The following is a 26,410-nucleotide window of genomic DNA, read 5'->3' as shown; positions in this document are numbered from 1 at the left end:
TAAATCAAGGGTCGTCTTCTTCGCAGGGATGTTCATGGCGAAGTTGGAGGTGAATAAGTAAGCAAGCCTCCTGAAGCTATTTACACAACCAGTCGGCAGGTTGCCGAACCATTGTTGTGCGATTCCTTTGAGAGTCGCTGGGAAACACTTGCACCAAGTGGGATCATCCAACCCTTGAAGGTACATCAGGTTGGTGAAGGCCATAAGATGGTCTTCTGGGTTAGTAGTGCCGTCATAGGCGCCTACTAATACATTTTTCACTTTGGCCGGCTGAGCGGCTTCAGTAATTTCCTTGGAGAAGGCCGACGGCTATTCACCAAGTCTAAGCAACCGTAGCTGCCAGTCCATAGGTTGGACGTTTTTTGCTGCATGTCCACCAAACGGAGGTGGCTGTAAAAAATACTGTTGTTGCGGTACAAACGGTAAGTTTGGTACCGCCTGGTCGCTATGAAAGCCGGACTGACGGGAGGTGCCTCCTGACTGACTCTCACGATACGACTGAGTATGCCTCATTGAGGTATTTCGCAGACTGTCTTGGAAGTTTGAAGTAGAGGCCGACTCTAACAATCGGTCACTCTTCTTCTGCTCTAGCAGTAGCCGAGCGTCTGTGTATGATTTCCTCGACCCGTCCGCCTGAATATGACGAACAAGTTTCCTATTTCCTGGAGTAGGAAAACGGTATTTTGTGAAATCAAGGGCAGTCGGCTCCCGCTTCCTAGATTTAGGATGAGGAGTAGCCTCTCGCCCTTGAACTGGCTTCCTCTTCAGTGAAGTGGAAGGTTTCTTAGCCGACTGCTCCTTGTCCAGAGCAGGCGGCTTCTTGTTGATCAACTCTTGAATTTCTCCCTTGAAACCCCTCATGAAGGTCATGAGTTCGTTCCTTGTGATGGGAGCAGACCCATCAGTCGGCTGCTGCCGAACAGGCGGTGCGCCTGCTGGCTCACTTCCAGTTTGAAGATGTTCCCGTTCCCTCCTTTCGGTATGACGGGTACGTAGGGCCCTTAGGGTCCCGTCTGAAGCTGTGTGAGCTTCAACTTCAAATTCACTCAGTATCGTGGTCCGACTGAACTTGAGGGTCGTCTAGGGGACGCCTCTCTTCAGGAGTCGGTACAGACTTGGATGCCATCTCAGAAGTACTCTCCCCACAGACGGCGCCAAATGTTTCGGGGTTTTCTGATGTCCTGCGGGAGAGTTACAATTCCGAGACTGGAACCGGACGCCTGTACCTGCAAAACAACGGAGACTCCTGGTGGTGGGAGCTCCACCTCCAACGGTCAAGTTAGTACTTGATTAAGGAGTAATTAATGCGGAAATTAAAGTGATTGGGTCTCTCTAGGTGAGAGTGTTTAATGTAGGTAATCTGCTTTGTTAGCGTGATCAGCCTGTTATCTCCGTAATCCCCCCTTAATGAGGATTAAGGGAGGTATTTATAACCTTGGGAAACGTGTCAATCCTAGGTTTAGGTTAACCTAGGGCTGATTGGGCTTCCCTCGGAAGTTGGGCCTGGGTGGCCGGTTTCTCCATTAGGCATGGAGTATGCCACGTGTCATGACATAATAGGTCCAAGGTGGACGAATAAGCGTGTGCCACGTGGCAAGCCCTGACAGTTCCAACTGGGGGACACTTGGCAGGACCTGATTGGCCCACGTGGCGCATTCCGATTGGTGGGAGCAAAATCCCCTAATCAACAACCATCATCTCTCTCTATTTTCTCTCTAAAAGCTAGAAGCTTTCCTTCTCTCACTATTCTTTTTCTAAACCTTCCCTTTTACAAAATTCCACATACATTAACTCTAGACACATCTAGCCAAGTTCGAGGTTGCTTTCGCCCTAAACGTGAAAGGTTGATAATTTCTGAGGGTTTGGTCCCAAACCTTATTAGAATTCTTTGATTAGATTTACTATTTTAATATTAGAAAGAGGTACGAGGCATCGAAGTAAGTAATTTAATTGCTTTATTGCTTTATTATTATAGAAATCATGCTTAAATTATTTTGTTGATTCCTAGTATCATGTTATGATGTTATATTGCTTCCTAGTATCATGTTTAGGGTAATAACTAAAATTTCTAATATCATGTTATGATGTATATTTATTATGATGCTTCCTATTTCTTTCCTAATATCATGTTAGTATCATGTTAGGGATAAAACTTTGATCTTTAATGTTTAGTGACATGCCAGGATTTGTTATTAATCTTGTTAGTATCATGCCTAGGATCTTGCTAAATTTATTATGCTTTCATGAGATTGAGAATATTATTATGATGATGATGACCTGTTGTTATTAATATTATTATGTTGCTTGATATTATATATTATTGTTATTGCTTGATCACGCCTTTTATAAATGTTTAAAGGGAATTTGTACTTGTAATCATGCTTAATAAGATAATTAATAATCGTGTTTAGGCTAATATGATTTTAATTCAAGTGATCACCAATAATATATTTGTTTGTGCATTAATATTCAACCAACATGGATAAACTGGTTTAGGGTTAACCTATTGATTGTATGTTAGTCAGAAAGCGCACATGAATACGAGATGAATAAAGTAGAGGCCTATTTTTAGGGGAGGTTCAATCTCTTGTAGGTTGGATTTGTACCTTCATCCCCGAAGTTCTAGTCATGGTTCCAGACCTATTGGAGTTAACGATCTCCTAGATCGTTAAGGGGTGTAACCTTCACCTTATAAACAGTTTACAAGTTCCTAAAACTTGTTGGCGACTCTTTTGCTCTAGTTTCCTTCCCTTTTGACGCCACCATGATTAAGTGTATGATCACAGTGGGGCACAAGTGTGGGATGCTTGAAATATTCCCCACACTACTTAACACATCACCCACATACATTTATCCATTACCTACGAATGAAAATGGTAGATCAGGTGACTAATGGTTAAAGATATGCCTTTAATCGGGTTTAGGAGTAGCGAGCTATAGCTCGTGAGTTGGCTCAGTTGTTTCGGAAGCATTAGGAGTTGCGACTGAATTAGCTCCTAAGCAAGTGAGCTATAGGAGCTAAAGCTCATGGAGATCAGTAGGTGGGATTAGGTCAAGAGAGCTCTCGCTCGCAGTGTGTGAGAGCTTGGTCGTGCACAACTCAGAAAGTCACGTTCGACAAGCGCGTGCAAGCCTAAAAGTTGCTCATGGAGTTTGAGGGAGTCAGCGTGTGAAAATTCTTTTTTCGCCTATTTTCGGGATAGCTATATAGAGCATAATTCTAGTTAGGGTTTATTCATAGCTTAATTTGGTGATAATTAACATTATCAATTTCTAATCTGGAATTCCTCAAGGTCAATAAAGATTTTCTCTCGCTTGCTTGTGGAAGTAGCAGACACACTGTTGGTGAACCATGTAAATTTGTGTGTTATTTACTTGTTTTGCATTCGTTAATTATTCTTTCTCACATTCGTGATAACAATATGAAAGAAAATTCACAACAATTGTAAGATTTATATATTTATACAAACAAAATGTTATTTTATCTAAAAAAATAACAAACAATTGTTTGAAAAAACATGTTACAACAAAAGGCGTGTTATTAATGCACATTTTGCATTGTTTTATTCAAAATTTAGATAAAAACTAGTATGTTGCTCAGGCAATGCCTCTATTTACTACGTTAAATATCATATTCTAATGATACAGTTACATAAAAGAGTTTAACCTATGTTTTTAGTCGTTTTATGATTATCTCAAATGCTTTTACTTTGTATCCTTTTTATTTACATTTTTTAAAATATTTTTTAGTTGTTTAGTAATTATTTCCTATCGAGCCTAAAACATGGTATTTTATGACAAGAGAAAAAGTAGACATAATGTTTTTGAATTAATCTTAAAGTTAACATTTTCTTGCAATAAGCCAATCGATCAATACCTATATTGGAAACTATCAATCAATATAAAATCAAATTAAAGAATTTGTATAAATTAACACTCATTTAATCCAAGTTGAATATATATATCAATGGAATAAGAAATCACAATTATTAAGCAGCTAAGATGGTAAAAAGTTCTTATTTAATTTTTTTAATTCTTAGAAATCACAACATTTTTAAAATTATTGACATTAATTGGTAGTACATGATCATATATTTATAGATATATGTATGACATGGCATATTTCAAGTGCATCAGGGATGACATGGCATGTTTCTAATGCTTGACTTGGTTCCACATGGGACGCATACTTACTTAAGAACACCTTTTGGTATAGTATGTATAGATATGATAAACAAATGGGTGGATGTTCAACGTCTTAACAAAGTACTACCTCCGAATTTTATTATTTGCTCCACTTTTCTTTTGCGGACGTATTTTATTACTTGTTCTATTTTGTAAACGCCTAAAAATGTCTCCCCAAAACAAACCCGATGATGAACAACCTTTCATCACCATTATTGGTCGGGTCAAGTATTTAATCTCGAAAGTGCTTAAAATCCATGTTCATTCAAACACAGTCAACATATTCAGTTAACAAATGAGTCAAACTCAGTCCAACTCACATTTCTAACCCAAACCCCTTTTAATCCATTTCATATTATTTTTTAATTGAGCCCGATTAATAAATATGCAAACTCTAAACCTAAAACTTAATACAGAGCACTGAAACGACGCTTAATTATCCTTTACTTAATGCTTGATTAAAAAGATAAAATGAATATGGACGTTTTTTGGATAAAACTGTACACCGTGTCACGGTGGGCAGTACCGCGTGACATTGCCCAACACCGTGTCACGGTGCACACACAGTGACACGGTGATTTCACGCGTTTTCTTCGCGGTGCATTTTCACTTCTAGGGTTCCGTGCGTCACCCTACTCATTTCCTCTGTAAATATGAGGCTGATTTCCTCAGTTTTAGGGCACCAAATCATTCTCTCTTTCTCTCTCATACACCAAAAAATCATTCTCTCTTCTCTCTCATATTATAAGCCTTAAACCTATATTCCTAATTACATCATTTCTTCCTTAAGCACTCCAGGAGTCCATACTTGAACCAAGGTTCCGTCCTTAAACCAAGGTGTGAGAGGTAAAATTGACTGAGGGTTTGAACCAAATCTACTCTACTTTTCTTTAATTGTTTCAATTTGATTTTATATTTTTATTGAAGTTACTAACAATTTATTCATGATGTAGCAATTCAAGGAAACGCGCAAAATGTGTAATTAATCACTTAATTACTCTTATTTTATTCTTTATTGCTAGTATCATGATTAGGGTTCGTTATATTATGATTTGATTTGACTAACAATATTATGATTAAATTGCTTCCAACATTGATGTTATTCTATTGTTTATTGTTGATCACCATATTATTGCATGTTTAAAGCGAATATGTAATTGAAAATCACGACTAATAAGATAATTTGGACAATCGGTTTAGGTTCCTTTTTTATCTTGTTGTTTAAGTAAAGTGATCACAATATTTTAGAATTATGTTTTGCATTAATATTCAACCAATTTAGCCTAATAATAGTTTGGAGCAAATTGAATCTTTGTTTGCATGCCTTTGAGATCCCGGGAATACTTCTCACTATAAGAATCGAGTAGAGGCCAATACGAGCGAATGCGACTCTATGACTCACTTCGTACCATCATTCCCGATCCTCCTTTTGTGGCTCCAAACTATATGAAGTTAGTAATCTCATGATTATGAATGGGGTGTAACCTTCATGGGTCAATCGTTGTTGCATATCGTTGTCCTTTTATTTGTGGTTGTCTTTTATGATCTGTGAACGGCTTACAAGTTCCTTAAAAACTTGTTGGGGCTCCCTACATACTTTCCTTGTCCCTAATCGTATATGTTAATTCCCGCTTCATATGAATGCTAAGCATATTCCCACATGCTTAATGTAGACGCACTTCAAACGACGCTTACACATTTCCATTTTTGGAAAATTTTAACAATATTTTACTATTTTTCTCCTCAATAGTGGTCCCTTTATATCATATTTTAATATTTTCATATTCTCTTTCCTCCACACTTGTACTCACTTTTGCTTTTTAAAGTTTTTTAATTCTTCAATCAACCCCACTTTCATCATATTTTATCACTTTCTACTATTCTTCCTAAAACTCCTCATACAGAGAAATGGAGTAAGTAATAAAATACGGAGGGAATAAGTGGAGCACCATCCAAATTCAATCCAATTCGCTTCTCATCGGTTTACTTTGGGTTTTTATTTATTTATTATTTGGAGCGAGTGGATTAGATTTTTGGATATCCATTTAATTTATTATTGAGTACTGATATCCCTTACAAATTCTTCTATGGACCCTAGTCCATATAAAATAGCTAGACTCCTACGAAAACGCAACCTTATCTGAATGAAACGCAGGTCCATTGTCTTCTTCTTCCCGCAACTTTACTTCTCTATCTTTTTGTTTTTTCGAAAAAAAAATTCTTTTTTTACAGAATATCTCTTTCTTTTTTATGTTTAGAGAGCCACAAGGGCGGGGGTGAGATTCGATTCCAGAATCTCCTGTATTCGGGAGGGAATCTCTAACCACTTGAGATCTCTTTTTTTTTTCTTTCTTGATTTTACTTCATTCTTTTTTTTTCTTTTTCAAATTCTTATTTTCTCTCTCTCCTCTGTTCTTTGATTTTTTTTTCCATTCATTTTCTACATTTAACGTGATGGAACTAGTTCAAATTCCCGAAGATATCGACCCAGGTTAGTTATTATATTATGAATTCATTGTGATCAATATTAATTTATTTTTTTTATTTTGAGATTAATTTGTGGATGAAATCATTGTTTTACTATCAATTGAATTTGTTGAAATTTATTCGATCGATTTCAATTCGTAATCTATTATGATCAATTACCTTATTGTTTTGATTGTTCTCATTAATTTGTATGATCAATTTTCTGAATACCACGCCTATACTTTTGAACATTTAGTAAAAAAATCTAAAAAATTGTAAAATTTGATCATTTAGTAAAAAAATCCGAACATCACAAATTTTGAATGTTTAGTAAAAATATCTGAATAATCACAATATACCACGCCTATACTTTTGAACATTTAACAACAATAATTACAAATTTTGAACATTTAACAACAATAATTACAAATTTTGAACATTTAGTAAAAATATATGAACAATCGCAATGTATCTCGCCTATACTTTGAACATTTAATAAGAAATATGAACAATTGCAAATTTTGAACATTTAGCAAAAAAATTCGAACATCGCAAATTTTGAACATTTAGTAAAAATATCTGAACAATCGCAATGTACTACGCCTATACTTTTGAACATCCCTACCTTATAAAATGTATAAGATTACACTTATGAATAGTGTTATGCCAATTATGCCCTTTAAAATGTGTATTTACATATATACCCTCATCAATGTGTATAAGTTTTTGTCATGAATAGTGTTTGGACAATTATATCATCTTGACTATTATTCACTGTCATTAATAATGATTACTTTTTTTAAAAAAAAAAATATTAAGAATAGTGCATCGAATAATTTATACCCCTTAATATATTTGTTTATACGTTTTTCTCATTAAAAAGTTATCAAGAACTAAATTTCTGATGTAAGGTTAAATCGAATTGAAAGAGATTTCTTCGAAAAAAAAATTTTTGATATGGCTAGCTATTGCGCGCGCGTTAGCTGTCCTAGTTTAGTAAAAAAATATGAACAATTGCAATATTTGAACATTTAATAAAAAAAAAATCTGAACACCACACCACGCCTATATTTTTGAAAAAAAAAATCTTAACAATCGCTTGTGGTCTAATTATTCTAGATGGACCAAGGTGACAATAAACTTATTAGATATATCAAACTACCCCAAACATTGTGCGTGGGTGCTTGGGCCAAGAGTATTGTGTGTGGATGCTTGGGCCAAGAGCTTAAGTGGGCTAGTATTCATCATTAGTTAGTTTTTACTTCAGTGGTGTACTGGTGTTAGAATTTTTATATCCGTTGAGCTTTAATGATTGTTTATGTATCGTTTTCATTATTACTCAACAGCTCAACTCTAATGTCATATAGAAGTACGTGGTATTATGTGATGTTTGTTCCTTAAACATAATTTTTTGTATCATGTAGTTTTTAATGTACAAATTTGTTTATAATTATCTTTTGTTTTACATTATTAAATAAAATTATAAAATATTGATATTGATATTTTGTAAAAACTAAAAATACACTCATGAAAATAAAATTAGTATACATAATTATTTCTTCATATTTGTTCTTCATAATTTATACGTATTGGAGACAGGATATTATTGGTCGTGTATCAAGTATTGTATCGGATGTGATTTACTTTTTCTGAAAGACCAATAATTGTTTCCTTTGCAATATACAAGATTTATAGTTGAGCATCGCACGCAGTAGAGTAGTAGACGTTTGTGGAAGATTATACAATGAATTCAGATAGAATATAGTCATTCTGCTAATCAACTAGATAACCAAAAGTAGTAAAGAAGAGAATCAAAAACGTTGTGACGGTGATTGCTGTATAAATCCAATGAAGGTCCATCACCTTATAAACCTAAGTCCATAATTTTGTCGGTTGTGTCATATTACTATACTACACATTGCTATACTACGCTACCGTTGTAAATGTTTACATTATAAATGTGATTATTAATTTTTATTGGAACAAAATATATAAAGATTAAAATGAAAGTAAAAGCTAGGATAATTATTTATGCAAATATGCAATATTATTGATACTCATCCTAGGAAAACAAAACAGTTTTATGTCTATAAATTATACTGTTATTAATTAATTGCAATAAAAGAATTTTTCGTGTCTCATAAATAATGTCTCGATTGTTGTAAAAAAAAATAAAAATCATGAGTAGTATATATATCATTAGTTGCTTGGTGTTAGTCACAAGAATTATTGAAGTTGTATAATAAGTTACAAACGATACATTAATACGAAGTACAATAGATGATTGATGAGATAGATTCAATCTTATGCTACTTTCTCTGTTTTTTATATGCATTGCAGAGTACTTTTTAATTGCAATTGTAGTACTACTGTATGTAATCCTTAGAGGTATAAATAATTATTTAATATCTTTTCTAATTTGATATAGTATTAATTTGAAAATGCATGACCAAATCACGTGCTAATCAATGTATTTTCATTTTTGGCTTTTATGTATAACTCTTAGAACTATGTATAGCTTTTTTAGGTAGGGCTTGTTATGTAATAGGAAAGTGATAGAGAGAATTCATTACAAATAACTAAAAGGAAAATTAATGCATTTAAATTAAAATTTTCATCTATAAAAAGTACATGTTGCATCTAATAAAAAGTAGAGGAAGACATGCACTTTACTGATGAAACTAGCCATCATTCACATGATCAGATCACTAGCGTGGGCATATGGTCATATAAAAATTAAGGGTTTTTCTATATAGTAACCCTTTTTTTTTCACTTTTCTACGTTGTGCCCTAACATATATCACTTTCTACACTGTAACCCCAATATAAATTTTGTTTTCATACGGTAACCTTGTTGTTATCCTTCCATTAAAAAATTCCGTTAGTGGGGTCCACTCTCCATTATTAGTATTTTTATCGATTTGCGCGTTGAAAAATATTCCGTCTATGGTGTCGAGGGCTATTTTGATTCTTAGGGGGGCAAATTGAGCTTAGATTTGGCCAAAAAATAACGTAAATGCCTCGTTTTGCTTATTAAGAAATGTCTCGATTTACGTGTTCATATTTTAACACACAAAACGAGGCATTTACGTTTTTCTTTTTCCAAATCTGAGCTCAATTTGGATTCTTAAAGACCAAAATAGCCCTCGAAATCTTTGACGGAATATTTTTTAACGCGCAAATCGATAAAAATATATTAATAATGGAAAGTGGGCCCCGCTAACGAAATTTTTTAACGGCAAGGTTATCATATGGAAACAAAAAATATATTAGGGTTACAGTGTAGAAAGTAATATATGTAGGGGCACAACGTAGAAAAGTGAAAAAAAAAACAGGGTTACTATATAGAAAAACCCAAAAATTAATGAATATGGAGTACTACTCCGAGGAATCACGCATGCAAGTTAGTCATTGTTTAGATTGTCCCATCATTATCGTATTTAGAACCTAAAAGATAGTTAATTCCGTGGTAACTGGTAAGGTAGATCTGAAATCAATCCGTTTCGTTGGATGGTCGTGTTTATGCTTTAGATTATTATGCAATCAGTTTTTGACAAGCTTATATTATATGCCTATCATTTTACAAAGTGTTTTGATGGTTCCATGTGATCTTATCTATCTAAGCTACTAAATCTGGAGTGTGATTTCTGCCACCTGCTCTTTTTGGTTTGGATCATTTTAAACTGTCATCTTCTTTCATTTCTTGCCACGTTTCTCCGACTATTCGTCTTCAATGTTTATCATGTGTATCCTGTATACATTATGTGAACTCGCTCTTCAACGGTCCTCTGTTAAGCCAAGTGGCTTTTTTACTTTACAACTACATTAACATGTCTCTTTGTTTGGTAAGCAGTTATAAAATTTTGAGGGCTATGAGAAAATGAGAGATTGTTATCTACAATGAAAAGCATGAGTTAAAACAACCTTACTAACGAGCGCCCCGCGACGTTAGATAAGGATAAATTATATTGGTTGAAATGGTATTAAGTTAGAAAGTTATGGAATTACATCGTCAAATTAAACACTCAAATTAGATGAGAATAACATTTTGTAATGCATGATAGGATGTTTTAAAAATTGTCTTTTTAATTAGAGAATAAGTACGTAATAAGTAAATAATAATAATAATAATAATAATAATAATAATAATAATAATGGTGCAGAACCACCGTATTCAAAGTCTACAAACATAAAAGATAATGAAATTGACCCATGTCTTATGATCTTAGTTAAGTTAGCCTTTATAGTCAGCCGTATCTCACCTACTCCTTTCTCCTAAATGGTCTTTAAATATTATAATTACTCGTATCTATCTCATAATTGGCATTTCTAAAAATACGACATTTGTCAATCGCATTAAAATATTCATCATTTATATATTTACAGCCCCGTTTATGAGATTTCAGGGGCCTATGGGCGAACTTATAAATTGGGCCCTTGATAAAAAAAAACGGATGTTTAATTTATTTTATTTTATTTTAAAAAAAATTGATGGTAGGCAAAAGCAAAAGAAAATGCAGAGTACTAAAAAGAATATTTTTGTAATTTAAAAAAAAACAACTAGAGTAACAAAAAGATTTTTTAAAAATTCCAATTTATTTCAACACAATCAACAATTATGCATACTACTACTCCCGTACTCCGTACAATTTTCTTCAAAACACATAAATAAAGGTGAGTACTTTTTATATTTTTAGCCAATAATCTTCATAATATTTTACTTGTAACTTGGGAAAATTTAGTATAAAAAAAAAAATGAAAATACAATATGACAAAATTACATCAAAAACAGAAAAAACCCTTATCAAAATTTTAAAACCCCCAAAAATCAAACTAGGAATAAAAAAATAGACAAGCTTTTAAATGAAAATCACATTATTGCTATTAATTTGCTCAGTATTTTTTTGTCAATCTCGTCAACAACATTAATCTTTTAAACCCTTGTAGGCATTGCTAGCCACCATATATAATTTATTTATACTGTATAAATCATGATTAATTTTTTTTTTTTTTTTGGAACGGAAATCAGGATTAATTTGAGAGGAAGATCTTCTTATTTTAAGAATTGAACATATATAACAGGCTAAAAATAAATATAATGATAGTAGCAAAATTAAGGAATTATTAGGTGTAAAAATTTAGGAAAGTAATTGTTTTGAGAAATCAATAAGCGTGATTTCAAGAAGGAATTAATATGGGGTACAAATTTATAAAAGTAATTTATTGGGAAAATGGAAATTTTCTGGTTTCAAAATGAGTAATTATGTGAGAAATATCTAACAAAGATTATGGACTTAACAATTTTTTTTCAATAAAGGTAACTTTTACTAAATAATTTGGGCTTCGGGGCCCCGGGCGGCCGCCCTGCCTGCCCCGCCCCAGATACGGGGCTGATTACTACTACGTATTTTCATAAGGTATACACAGAATATACTTTATAAAACTAAAACATCTTACTAGTCAATTCAAGCGAGTAAACCCTTTGAATAGAGAGGAATGATAAATGAATGAATACCATACATCCAAGTTGTGCATGCATGGGTAGGATTTATACAATAGTTAGCCGTAGAAGGAATAAGGTGCATGATGAATGATACGAATACGAAATACGTATACATGGGATGGCAACAGTGCAATACCATGAAAAGTTAGGTTTACTAAAACAAAATAGGTGTAGCTTAAACTGGTAACACATTTACACATGCAAGATTTTAATAAATTTCATACCAACGATGGGTTTGGCTGGTAAACCTTTTGTTACCTACAGTACACACACGTACCCCTACTTTCTCACACCTGTCTTCTTTCCTTCCTCTTATAAATTCACCTCTTTGCTTCTCCTCACACTGTGTCTTCATTCATTATTCTTCCTTCCACACCATCAAACCCAAAACCAAAACAAAAACCACTTTTTATTTTTTGAGAATTAAAAAAAATTAATGGAGGGGAGAGTATCAGGTGGAGGAGGGTGTTGCATTGCAAGATACGGCCACCATCATGGCCCTACTCATTACAACTACTACAACCCATATGATGAGTCCAAAATGGACCGTATCATGCTCCGCTTTCGACCCATCGCTCCGAAGCCGGTCCCTAATGGGTCCACCAACACAACTACTACCACTGCCGACAAGAAGGAAGACGGTCGCAAGGGGAAGAAGCGAGGTGGTGCTAATATTAGCGGTGGTGGTAAGAGGAGAACAAAATCACGTTCTCCTGAAGATGTTAGTAAAAATAATAATAATAACAATAATAATGTTAAGAAATTATCAGATGTTGTTTCATCCAACGGTTATAAAGTAACGCTACCACTGTTGCCTGAAACACCTGATCTAAGCCCAAGGAAGGAGAAAATTCATCAAGTGGGTCACGCTAAGTCGCCAGAACCGATGTGGCTGTGTTTCGGGCCGTCGGATCAGAATAACAATCAAACGGCGGTAGATGCGGTTACTTCAAGCGTGATAGTTGAAGGAGTGACCGACACGTGGATGGACGGGAACAGTCTCGGGAGAACAGATGAGGAGAGAAGGAGGCGTTTAGATGGGGACACGTGTCCAGGGTTTATATCCGACGCGTGGAACCGAGTGTGTTGGACAAATCGCGCTTATAAAAGGATGGTATCGGGAGATGACGACACGTGGGGGAAGGAGAAGGTAGTAACGGTGAAGTTAGGGATGAGAGAGAAAGTAGAGTTACCGCCGGTGAATTTATTCCCTGCGTTCACGTGTAGGGTAAAAGTGGTGGGGTATGGAAAGCAAGGGATGATCAACGGTGGACATTCGTTGACGGTGCCGTGTGATGCTTGGAGAATGGACGGTGGTGGATTTGCATGGCGGTTGGATACTAAAGCTGCCTTATGTTTAGGACGTTGATTAATAATAATTAAAAAAAAATAGAAGTTAACTGGAGTTGTTTACTGATCTTGATCTTGTATGTACAGTTTTTTGTTTTTAAAGGTTTTGCAGAAATATCAATGCCAGTTTTAATTTTTATTTTATTTTGTTATATGATTTTTATTTTATTTTTCTGTTTAGTATTGATTTATTTGATTTAATATTGTGATTTGTGAAGTACTCCCACTGTTTTATAATGTTCTAAAGGCGATTGTTTCCCAAAATAAATTAAATCGAGTTAGAGCCTGACGGAAGGAGTTTTTGTAGTTCTGGATGAATTCGTTGATTAGGGTTTTTATGGTACCCAAATATTTAGAACGATTTCTATGTTCTTTAGAGTTCTTTCTATATATCTTTTGAACCTCTTAATGTTGTACTTAGAAAATAATACGTGTTTATTAGAACTTTATTTCTCTACTTCAATTTTTTATTAAAAAATAATGCTTAATGATACGAAGAAAAGTTATTCCTCTAAAACAAGAATAGAAATTAAACAATAGGAAAAGTATATGCATAACTTCGAGGATATATAGATGGTGTAGGCCTTGTAACTTAATAGCTAATACCTTATTGATTCAGGGCTTTTCAAGAAGTTAAACAACTAGACAACAAACTATAAGTCCAAAATATTAGAATAATAGATCTCATAATTTAAGAATTAAGATAACTAAGCCGAAATTAACAACTGAGCAACAATGATAGCCAAGGAAAAAAAAAAAAAAAAAAACGTTTGTACAACAAACTATTGCAGGAATAATAATGACGACTTATTAGCTCATATGATTGGCTTAATTTTTTTCTTCTGGCCAATAAAATTAAGTCTTCAATCTTCCTTATCTTGAATTCAGATGAGATATGTATGTGTTCGAATGTTCACCAATATTCTCAACTCTAATATTCTCTCCCTAAGAAAGTAAGACCACTCTTTAAATAAGTTCATAATATTGTCACCTTTTTACGGAGAATTATTTAAGTATAATGGTCATTATTACTAATATTTCCATCTATATACTGCATATATATAAGGATTAGGAAATACAGTACAATTTTTAACAAACATTATTAATTGTTATTTTTAAAAAAAAAAAAAAAATATACTCTTTAGAGTGTTACGATATGTATCATTTGTTACGATAAGATAGATGACACTTTGATTATGTGACTAATGTCTAACCAAGGAAGTACGTAGGTTTAAGGAATAGTAAAGCTCGAATATTGTTAATTTGTTAGTGTTAGATTGGTCTGACTATCAGAAGATTGAAAATGAGACACATCTAAATTGCAACCAAGCAAGTTTTACAAAATCTAATAACTTCCTTTTCTTAAAATGAGTACAGTAATAGCAAAGATAAGGTGGACAACTGTTGTCTGTTGGTAGCTTAGGATTGGTTGAGATTTGTGATGTGATAATTGGATTTGGAATAGGCTCACTTTCAAACCTCGATATATCAGCTAGCCTATATATTAGACGGATCACAGCCGATGATTAATAAGCTTTTATTACGGAGTATTGTATTATGCTCAAATTACTTTCAAACCAATTGCAATAAGACTGAGAAGAATTTTAACTATACATAATTACATATATGTCCAAAAGTTCATTCATCGAAGGTGTCACCAGATAATAATTTTTTTTCAACAAATATGGAGTACTCGTAATAAATGATTTATTTTGTGCAATTGTGAAATTTTAGATAACTAATTTGACTAATTGCACCTTTTTTCATTCTTATAATACCGGGAAATACTGTGTAGTATACTATCTTGCTTTAGAAATAGGCATATCACTTATGCATGTGTGATTTCTAACCTTTAATTAGAGAAATATGAAAATTTTGTGCCCTAATCAAGCAACACAACTAATTTTAATAAATAGAGTAGTTATCAACTATTCACATCTTGAATTACATAATTACAAAAATTATTGTATGAAGTTGGTCATAAAAATTAATATTATTTGAGACTGATTTAGTGGATGCTTAAATCTTGGTAAAGTACTTAGTACTTAATTGCAAACCGCGCCTCCTTTCTACAATTAGAATACCAAATTCATAAATAATAACAATTTACGTATTAAAAAATTATGTTTAAGCATAGGTTATCAGTCTAATTAGTATGAAAGCTGCTAAATTAGTTGAATCCTAATACTAGATTAGTAGTACTAATAAAAGTGACGTCTTCTAGATCTTTTAAAAGGCCTACAACCCTAATAGGGACAGGTGTTATGGCAACAAAAAGTATATTTTTATACTTTTTAAAATGGTAAATATCCTGCCATGATCTTTGTAAACCAATGTAATTGTGCCAAATTTCTTCTAGGACAGTCGAATATAATATCATATTTTAACCAATTATCAAACTTACTTCCTTATGAATTATTAGGCTACTCCTTTCTCCACCTCTTTGACCATATCACCAAAAAAATGAACTACTAACTTAAGGGATATTATTGGTCCCAATATATATTCTTGGCAATCATGTGGGATACGATTTCATTTTTCACATGGGAATCGGACAATGATTGATACACGTACTCGCTATGTCCTTGAATTATCTTTCTATTAGGTTTAACAAAACCTTTTGTGTGCCCGGGTGTACAGTAATTTATTTATTGTACATCAGCAATTCTCACACGTGTACCACTAATAAATTCATTATCTCCAATACTTTGTATTATTTTCTCTCCTCTCTCTCTTCCAACAAACTACCAAATTTACGACCACATTCAACCTCAAATTACAATAAGGTTGTTGTTAGGATGACCTCTCATAGAGTTTCGCCTTCCTTTGATCTATATTTCTCAGTCTGCAATTGATTTTTCATTTTATCAAATTTCGAACCCTAACATTCTTAAATTGTTTTTTTTTTGTGCTACATTCTTAAATTGTGATATTTCGCTCTCAAATTTTTCTGATTTAGGTTTCTAATTGATATTTCGATCAAATTTCTGAGCCTTCATAACTTTGGATTTAGAGAACGAGTGAAGTATCAGTCGAAAAATCAGGTATTTTTTTCCATTTTAAAATCAAATTTTCATTTTTATGTATAAAAATTACTCTTTTTACCCACAAAAGTTACTCTTTTTATCTATAAAAGTTACCCTTTTACCCACAAAAGTTACCCTTTTTATGTATAAAAGTTACCCTTTTATCCACAAAAGTTACCCTTTTCGTGCATAAAAGTTACATTTTCTACCCACAAAAGTTACCCTTTTTACCCACAAAAGTTACCCTTTTTATCTATAAAAGTTACCTTTTTTACCCACAAAAGTTACCCTTTTTATGTTTAAAAGTTACCCTTTTTATCTATAAAAGTTACCCTTTTACCCACAAAAGTTACCCTTTTCGTGCATAAAAGTTACCTTTTCTACCCACGAAAGGTACCCTTTTTATACATAAAAGTTACCCTTTTACCCATGGAAGGTACCCTTTTCATGCATAAAAGTTACCCTTTTTTTCTTCTTCTGCTTCCTTTGCAACATTTCTTCTTTCCTCAGCATCTTTCTTTTTCTTCTTTTTCTTTGCAATTGCAGCCTTTTTTCAATTGCATTAACATAATCAACATTTTGAAAAAATCATGAAAAAATTAATAAAACACACCTTCATCTTCTGACGACTTATTTGTACTCTTCTTCTTCACCATTGTAGAATCAAATAAAAAACAAAGAACAAAAACAAAATAAAAAAACCTAAAAATCGAAGAATCAAAACAACTAAATTAAGACACATTTTCACTTTAACTTTTTTCTTCTTCAAAGATTTTTTATCAACCAATTTAGTTGATTCTACTAAAAAAATTAACACGAGAACGGAAAAACAAAAGGAGAAGAGGTAAGATGAAAATGCAATGAAGAGGAGAGAGAGAGGGGATAAGGAGATTATAATTGTATAAAGACCAAAATATAGAAAAGAAAAGAGGAGAGAGAAAAAAATAAGAGAGTGTTTCAGGAGGAGAGGACAAAATCAGAAAGAGGTAAATAAAAAAAAATTAAAAAAAAAAAAAAAAAACTGGCACATGAGAAGACTAGAAGAGGGCAATAATTCCTCAAATTGGGCCGCGCGCCATACACTAAATATTGTACACCGACCTTTTTAAAAAATTTGTGTAGGTTTAATTACAAAAAAAAAATCCTAAGAATATGTGGTATTTTTGTTAAGTATATTTTGTTAGTATTGATTTTAGTTATGTTAGGATATTTATCGTTATAAAATAATATATTAATAATTTATCATTTATGAACATTTAATTGGTTATTTTTCATATAGTGCCAAAAATATCTAATGGTAATTAGAAAGTTTTACATAATATTGTCATTGGATATGTTTGTGGTCAACTTTAATTCGAATTGTAGCGAGCGAGAGTTGTAGATGAAAATTATAATTCTAGTCTACAAATAAATTAATTAATTCATGCTCAATTAACAGTGAAAACTTTATCTTATTTTCCCTTATTTTAATTATAATATTTGTGATTTTTTGTTATTGTATTTTAACTGAAGTACAATCTCATTAGAGTATATTGAGTGATCAAGTGCATACAACATAATGCATGTATTTATCATTTTATGTTTAGAGTGATGACACATTATTACACTTATAAGGGTAATTTTATATGACAATGTCTCACCTTTTTTTTTTTAAAAAAAAAATATCTCACTTGTCATAATCGGGAAAAATTAATTTATCTCATTGATATGTTCGTTACTCAATCATGGGATGCTATAGTATATACAATAAGAAAAAAACACTTGTATAATCCTTAATTTTATACAATAAATGAAGATTTAGTTAGGTTTGATAAATGCTTTATGCCAAACATATAAAGTATTAGGATGGAAAGCTATTGATGAATCATATTCTTGTAATAGACTAACTTATTGAATAATTAACAATAGTAATCATGACAGAATTACACCCTAAACTATAGGATGAAAATGCACCTACCAATATATGGATAAGAGTTTTATATAATTAAATCAATTAGAATCAAATTAATTTGATAGGTTTTGTCTCCTTTGGCGTCAAGAAGACGTAATCATAGTCATTAAGATGCCAATTAAGGCAATCGTTTGATTGTAGCATTACAATATCTCTCATATCTTTTAGTCCATTTTCGAACTAACATGCATCGGATATGAAGAGAGAATTAGATTAACCCGTTTTAATATATCATTATTAAATATACAGCCCCGTATCTGGGGCGGGGCAGGCAGGGCAGCCGCCCGGGGCCCCAGATTGGGAAGCCCAAATTATTTAGTAAAAGTTACCTTTATTGAAAAAAAAATGTCAAGCCCATAATCTTTGTTAGATATTTCTTCCATAATTACTCATTTTGAAACCAGAAAATTTCCATTTTTCCAATAAATTACTTTTATAAATTTGTACCCCATATTAATTCCTTCCTGAAATCACGCTTATTGATACCAAAGATTTCCATTCCTCAAAACAATTACTTTCCTAAATTTTTACACCTAATAATTCCTTAATTTTGCTACTATCATTATTTTTATTTTTAGCCTGTTATATATGTTCAATTCTTAAAATAAGAAGATCTTCCTCTCAAATTAATCCTGATTTCCGTTCAAAAAAAAAAATTAATCCTGATTTATACAGTATAATAAATTATATATGGTGGCTAGCAATGCCTACAAGGGTTTAAAAGATTAATGTTGTTGACGAGATTGACAAAAAAATACTGAGCAAATTGATAGCAATAATGTGATTTCCATTTAAAAGCTTGTCTATTTTTTTATTCCTAGTTTGATTTTTGGGGGTTTTTAAATTTTGATAAGGGTTTTTTCTGTTTTTGATGTAATTTTGTCATATTGTATTTTCATTTTTTTTTTTGTTTTTGTACTAAATTTTCCCAAGTTACAAGTAAAATATTATGAAGATTATTGGCTAAAAATATAAAAAGTACTCACCTTTATTTATGTGTTTTGAAGAAAATTGTACGGAGTACGGGAGTAGTAGTATGCATAATTATTGATTGAGTTGAAATAAATTGGAATTTTTTAAAAATCTTTTTGTTACTCTAATTGTTTTTTTTTTTAAATTACAAAAATATTCTTTTTAGTACTCTGTATTTTCTTTTGCTTTTGCCTACCATCAATTTTTTTAAAATAAAATAAAATAAATTAAACATCCGTTTTTTTATCAAGGGCCCAATTTATAAGTTCGCCCATAGGCCCCTGAAATCTCAGAAACGGGGCTCGTAGTAATCATGTAGAACGTAACCAATGTATGTAAGCCGTTTGTTTCAAATATAGTACTCATTTCTCCACAATAATTTCTCCATCTTTCACATCCCTTAGATCGAGTATATATGTATTTGTTAAATATATAACATTGCATTAACTTATGAGATACAATACAAATGATTTGCTTAAAAAAAATACTATGAATAAAATTTCTTAAAATAATTTAACAAATTTAATTAAAATTATCACTAGATCTTTCTAAAATTAGCTTAGCTTATTGAAAATGTGTAGTACTTTGTTTATTACATACACTGTAAAATATATAGCTAACCAATAACAGTTTTATTCCAAGTACTACTTTTGTACACAATCCAATAGTCAAACTACTCATAAAAACAACTAAATCAAACTAGTTAATATAACCATTTATATCAATAACCTAATCAGCAACCAACAAATTACTAAATATATAGGGACTAATATAAATGAGTAATCATCACTCAATATCATTAACTATTTCAGTAAATCAATCTGAAAATATGATCCAATAATGATTCAAAAACATTGAAATTGTCAATATAGTTGAGTAAATAAATACAACATACTATTAATTTTATACTTGAAAGTCCAATAAATATAGAGTTTAAGCGTGATTAATATGAAATCCAAGAATACAATATGTATGTTACGAACTGTAGAATTTTCAATTTACGCATATATATATATATATATATATATATATATATATATATATATACACGCACGTGGTTCGATCAGATCAGATCAACATGATATGCATGACCTATGTCCACATGGAATGGGATGATATTTACTAACTAGCTTTTATGGATGATAATAAAAGAAAAACCAAAGGAAATACAACGCCCTCTATCTCACAAAAAGAGTTATATCTTGGCTAGAATATATAGTTTAAGATTAAAAGCACTATAAATACTTCTAATTGTCCACTCAATATAATATTATAATGTAAGGGAACTCTAAATAATTCCCCAAGAAATAGTAAATTAATAACATTAGTAGCCTTCATAAGCTTAACCAAAATTTGAAAACATTCCATAAAGTATGATATTGATAAAATATAATGAATAATTCTCTCTGTATTTTTCATTCAATATGAACGGCCACATACAATATAAATAACCTAGGTATATCTGGAGGACAAGGTCAAGATATATACCCAAATATTCTCTACAATATTATCGTATAACAAAATATATTCACTATTATCTCCTAATATCTCATAATATCCCAATACCCCCCTCAAGTTGGAGCATACGGGTCACAAATGCCCAACTTGCGAAGAAGAAACTCGAACTTAGCTTTTCCCAAAGCCTTTGTAAAAATGCCAGCTAACTGTACCGTCGTAGGAACATACGAAGGTATAATCGTCCCATCTGTAATCGCATCCCAAACAAAATGACAATCAGATTCAATATGTTTTGTTCGTTCATGAAACACTGGATTCTGCGCAATATATAACGATGACTGGCTGTCACAATAAAGGTGCATCCCATTCTCATGTTTAACACCTAAGTCACCAAGAAGCCGTTTCAACTACTTTAAGCACTATCAGATCTCAATAAAATTCCCTGTCCCGGACTCTTCTTCAAATATCTAACAACTCGCAAAGCTGCTTCCCAATGAGCAATCCTGGGATTTTGCATAAACTGTGATAAAATATGAACAGAATATGCTAAATTTGGTCTCGTAACAGACAAATAAATCAGTCGGCCTATGAGACGACGATATTTCTCCACATCATGAAAAAACTCTCCCTGAGCCAAAGCCAACTTGTGATTTTGTTCCATAGGGAACTCTGCAGGTTTAGCATCTAGTAAACCAGCCTCAGTAATAATGTCAATCACATATTTCCTCTGACATATAAATATTCCCTGTGCACTCCGGGCTACCTCTAGCCCCAAAAAGTATTTCAACACTCCAGATCTTTCATCTTAAAGCAATTTCCCAAGTATGACTTAAAATTAATCATAGCAGATTTATCATTCCCTGCAATAATTAAATCATCGACATATACTAACACATTGAGCTGCATCTTTCCCTTTGTCAGAGTAAATAGAGAATAATCATAATATGACTGTTTAAAGCCATAAGATTTTAAAGCTGTGGCTAGCTTTGCAAACCAACATCGGGGAGCCTGTTTGAGACCATATATAGATTTTTTCATCCTGCAAACTTTGTCAGAGTTGTTTTTATCAAAACTAGGGGGAAATTTCATGTATACCTCTTCCTCCAAGTCACCATGTAGAAATGCATTGTGGACGTCCATCTGATGCACTTCCCAATTTTTCACTGTAGCTACGGCAAGAAATGTTCGCACTGTCATCATCTTTGCCACATGTGCAAATGTCTCAGTGTAGTCCAAACCTTCAACCTGATGATTGCCAAAAATTACCAATCTAGCTTTTAATCGTTGCAGATTACCATGCTCATCATATTCTCCTTGTATACCCACTTGCTTCCTAGTGCCTTCTTCCCTAATGGTAATTTTTCAAGGACCCAAGTCCCTTGTGCTTCAAGAGCAGCTATCTCCTCGGCCATAGCTTTTCTCCAACCCTCATGCTTCATGGCTTCCTTAAAACTCTTAGGCTCATTTCACCCTGTGATCGCTGCAATATATTTTCTATGTTTAATTTTGCAGAGAATCGGTGAGTGTCAATACAATGTGTAATAGAATAAACAGTACCTGAGGAAAGCGTTGTCGCAGGTGAACTATGAGTTGATGTAGATGGACTTTTAAAACTAATTGTGTGTGTCACATAGTCGCGGAGTTTCACATTCGGAATTTTCGGTCTCATGCCTTTACCCAAGGCCTCGGTTTCCCTTGCTATGTTGCTTCGATCCCCTTGTTGCACACCTTGTTGCTCAATCTGAGCAGAGTGGTCACTGCTAGTCTTCTTCCTAATGGACAGTTGCAGGCTGCTGCTCTCATTTTCCGCACCAGAGCTCACGGAAGAGGGGCTAGCTGGCTCCTCCGCAGCCTGGTCGCGGTGTGTGGGCTCTTGTCGCAGCCCAGCTGCGGATCCCCCTGCTAACCCCGCAACACCATCATCTCTCACATCTCCCTCTTGCACCGCATCATGCCCCTCACAATCCACATTCTCTGCCACACACCACCCATCATCACTCACACTCCCAACATCATAATTCCCAACATCACGAGGCAACGAGGCATCATCAAATCTTTGTTCATACTAGAAGCAATGAACGGGAATTCACTCTCATTAAAAATCACATCCCTTGAAACAAATAATTCCCGGGTCTCTAAGTCATAAACCTTCCACCCCTTTTTCCTGAAAGGATATCCTATAAATACACACTTTCGGCTTCGACTCGCAAACTTATCACCCTTAGTTTTTAGATTGTGCGCATAACACAAACACCCAAACACCCGAATATACTCATATGAAGGTGGATTGCCAAATAACACGTCACAAGGGGTTTTATAATCAAGCAATCGAGAAGGAGTTCTATTAATTAAATGACATGCCGCTTGCACACACTCCCCCAAAAATTTTAAAGGTAAATTTGCTTGAAATCGTAAGGCTCTAGCAACATTCAAAATATGTTGATGTTTTCTCTCAACACGCCCATTTTGTTGAGGTGTGCCCACACATGAGGTCTCAAAATAAATCCCATTGTCAAAAAAATACTCTTTCAAGGAATTGAATTCCGTACCATTATCACTACGGACCACTTTAATTTCTTGAGAAAATTGACGTCGAACAATCGCAACAAAATTAAGAAACATATACTCAACTTCCGTTTTATTTCTTAACAAATAAGTCCACACACCCCTAGAGTAATCATCTACTATAGTCAAAAAATAATGAGCACCACAAGACGATGGAGTCTTGTAAGGCCCCCATAAATCTAAGTGAACAAGCTCAAAAATTCGGCTTGCTTTATTTTGACTCAAAGGGAAACTACTCCTATGTTGTTTTGCCCGAGAACACACATCACATGATTTAAATTTAGTACTACTACGACTCACAAATGGAAGCTGTTGAAGTACTTTTCCCGAAGGATGCCCCAATCGTTTATGCCACAACTCTGTGGAATGATCCTCGTCTATCTTCATCGCCTTCACCATAGGAGCACCCCGAAAATAATAAAGTCCATCTACTCGTTCACCTGCTCCAATCACGTTCCTCGTTGTGAGGTCCTGTATAACACAAAGTTTGTTAGTAAATTGCATAATACAATTAGATTCGTCACTCAATTGAGTCACCGAAATTAAATTACAATTTAATTGGGGTACATAAAGAACATTGTCGATTTTTAAACCCCCTTGCAATATCACCGATCCAATTTTTGACGCGTTAGCATTTTTTCCATCCGGACAATCCCACTGGACAATGGCTCACATTGGTCAAAAGAGACAAATCACATGTTACATGATTCGAGGCCCCTGTATCTATTATCCAACCCAAATCATTTTTATCATGAAACTTGGATTTAATGGATGTCAAGTAGTCCAACAATTGTTGAATTTGAATTGAAGTCACTCCCGCAAGACCACCCACATCAACGTGTGCGGCCTTCACCAAATTCTGATCACCATCCATCAATGGAATCACAAATAATAGTCACTCACAGGTGCTTTGAGAAAAAAAAAATTAAATGATGTTTGTGAACTCTCACAATCTCTCAAGGTTATGCGTAATAATGAATATTACGTATAATTGCAATCTCTAGTAAATTATTGTTGGATCAAACCTAAGCTCTTGATACCATGATAAATATAATGAATAATTCTCTCTGTATTTTTCATTCAAAATGAACGGCCACATACAATATAAATAACCTAGGTATACTTGGAGGACAAGGTCAAGATATACCCAAATATTCTCTACAATATTATCGTATAACAAAATATATTCACTATTATCTCCTAATATCTCATAATATCCCAATAGATATGCTTCAACTTAAAGGATTAACAAACACCTTCACTCGACTAGGCACGGGTGTTGTTGAGCACTTGTTAGCAAATTTTCATTAGCTTTGGATGATTTGCGTTCTTAATTAACTGTCTATATCTTTCTCCTTTCCTTTTGAATAAGTGATTAGTCGTTAGAAAGCTCTTGAAACAAGTTCCAAGGTGACAGATACATACATTTGATTACCACTATTTCACTAGATTCCAAGTAACAAATAACAATATGTAAGCCTGTTTTGATGGAATTACAATAGTTTTTATGTATAAAGTATTTGTAAAGAAATTAAAAGAAAGAGAGAATCTAACATACTTTTTGTTGTTGTCTTATTGAAACTTAACTATCATTTGATGTTTTCACTAGTAACTACATATGTAACACATTAGTTAATGGAGTATTCTGTATACAATAATACTCGTAGTTTATGATGCTCGTATTTAATACTTATAGCATTATTAAGAGGAGATTATACACAGTAAAACTTTGGTAATATTAGTGTATTAGAAGTAAGTAACGTCGTCCAACATAATTGGATAAAGTAAGGAGTGTATCTTAGATTCTGAAAAAGAACACAAGAACGAAGACCAATGAAAAAAAAGGGACAAAGATAAGAACCAATGAGAAGTGGGGGAGTGTCCATGGAAGAAGATGGACGCGACACGTATGAGGTGAACTCAGTGCATGTTAATGTATTGTTGGTTGCGAGACGTGACGTGTTACTGCACAAGATGCTTCCTTGGGTTTCCAGAACTCTGACACGTGTTCGTATACTTAGCTTTGCCTTTTCATTTCGACATTTTGCAGCTGATTGGTGCCTCCCTCAAAATAATTCTACTTCTAGTTTATTCCAATTATTATTCCAACTCAAAATTTATACTTGGCGTCTTCGGACAGTTTTTTTTTTTTTTTTTTTTTTTTTTTTGAATTTGGGTGGATGAAGAGAATGCCCTATTGTCCTATCAAACTTTTGCACATAACAATCCGAATTAAGTTATTAGGCCTTGTTTTGGTTCAAGCTTGCCCCAGTTAATCTTAGTGAGAAACAGTTTTTGTTTATCACATGATAATTTTATAAATATATCAATAATTTCATCCAATTACTCATTAACTGTGGAGCCCACATTAATAAAAAAAGTTGTAAATTTATTCTTGTCACTTGATAAACCGTTTTTGTTTATCACTGAAGAGAAACTTGTATTTTCTTGTTCTTTAATTTCAAAATCTCTGTAAACCTTTTTAGTTCAGGCTACACTGCAATGGGATATTAAGGACTCGAATTGTCAAACATATACTAAAGCAATCTATGGTTACGAATAGCTATTGGCAATGATATTTCATCAGCTCACTTCAATTCGAGTGGCTGGAATTTTCTTGTTTTCAGCATGCAACTTATTTCCTTGACCAACGTACAAGCAAATCACACTTGTATTGGTATACTCCAATCATTCATGAATGGGGACATCAAGGTCTAAATTGTCAAACATATACTAAAACTAGTAACGTACTTGCTTGCTTAATAGTACGTGAATCATTGATATTCATATATACTATCAAAAATTAAGTAAATACAATGGCTATAAGTAATCAAATCAAGTCCTTCGAGTGGCAGAGGCGGAGCTAGAGTGTAAACATATGTACAAAATGGTGACAATTGGTGTAGCGGTTAAAGACTAGCTTGCAAAATTTGT

At 33.2% G+C, this 26,410-nt stretch overlaps 1 protein-coding gene across 1 annotated transcript; it reads left to right on the top strand.

Annotated features, from left to right (window-relative positions):
• Positions 1-12,363: 12,363 nt before the first annotated feature.
• On the top strand, positions 12,364-13,648 carry LOC110724232. The gene has a single exon (XM_021903642.1). The coding sequence runs from the start codon at positions 12,591-12,593 to the stop codon at positions 13,521-13,523; it is 933 nt and encodes a 310-aa protein (XP_021759334.1). The 5' UTR covers positions 12,364-12,590; the 3' UTR covers positions 13,524-13,648.
• Positions 13,649-26,410: the final 12,762 nt, after the last annotated feature.

The sequence above is a fragment of the Chenopodium quinoa genome, unplaced genomic scaffold, assembly GCF_001683475.1.
Source record: "Chenopodium quinoa cultivar QQ74 unplaced genomic scaffold, ASM168347v1, whole genome shotgun sequence".
NCBI lineage: Eukaryota > Viridiplantae > Streptophyta > Magnoliopsida > Caryophyllales > Amaranthaceae > Chenopodium > Chenopodium quinoa.
Note: the sequence above shows the minus strand (reverse complement) of the source record. Positions and strands in the feature narration are given on the sequence as shown.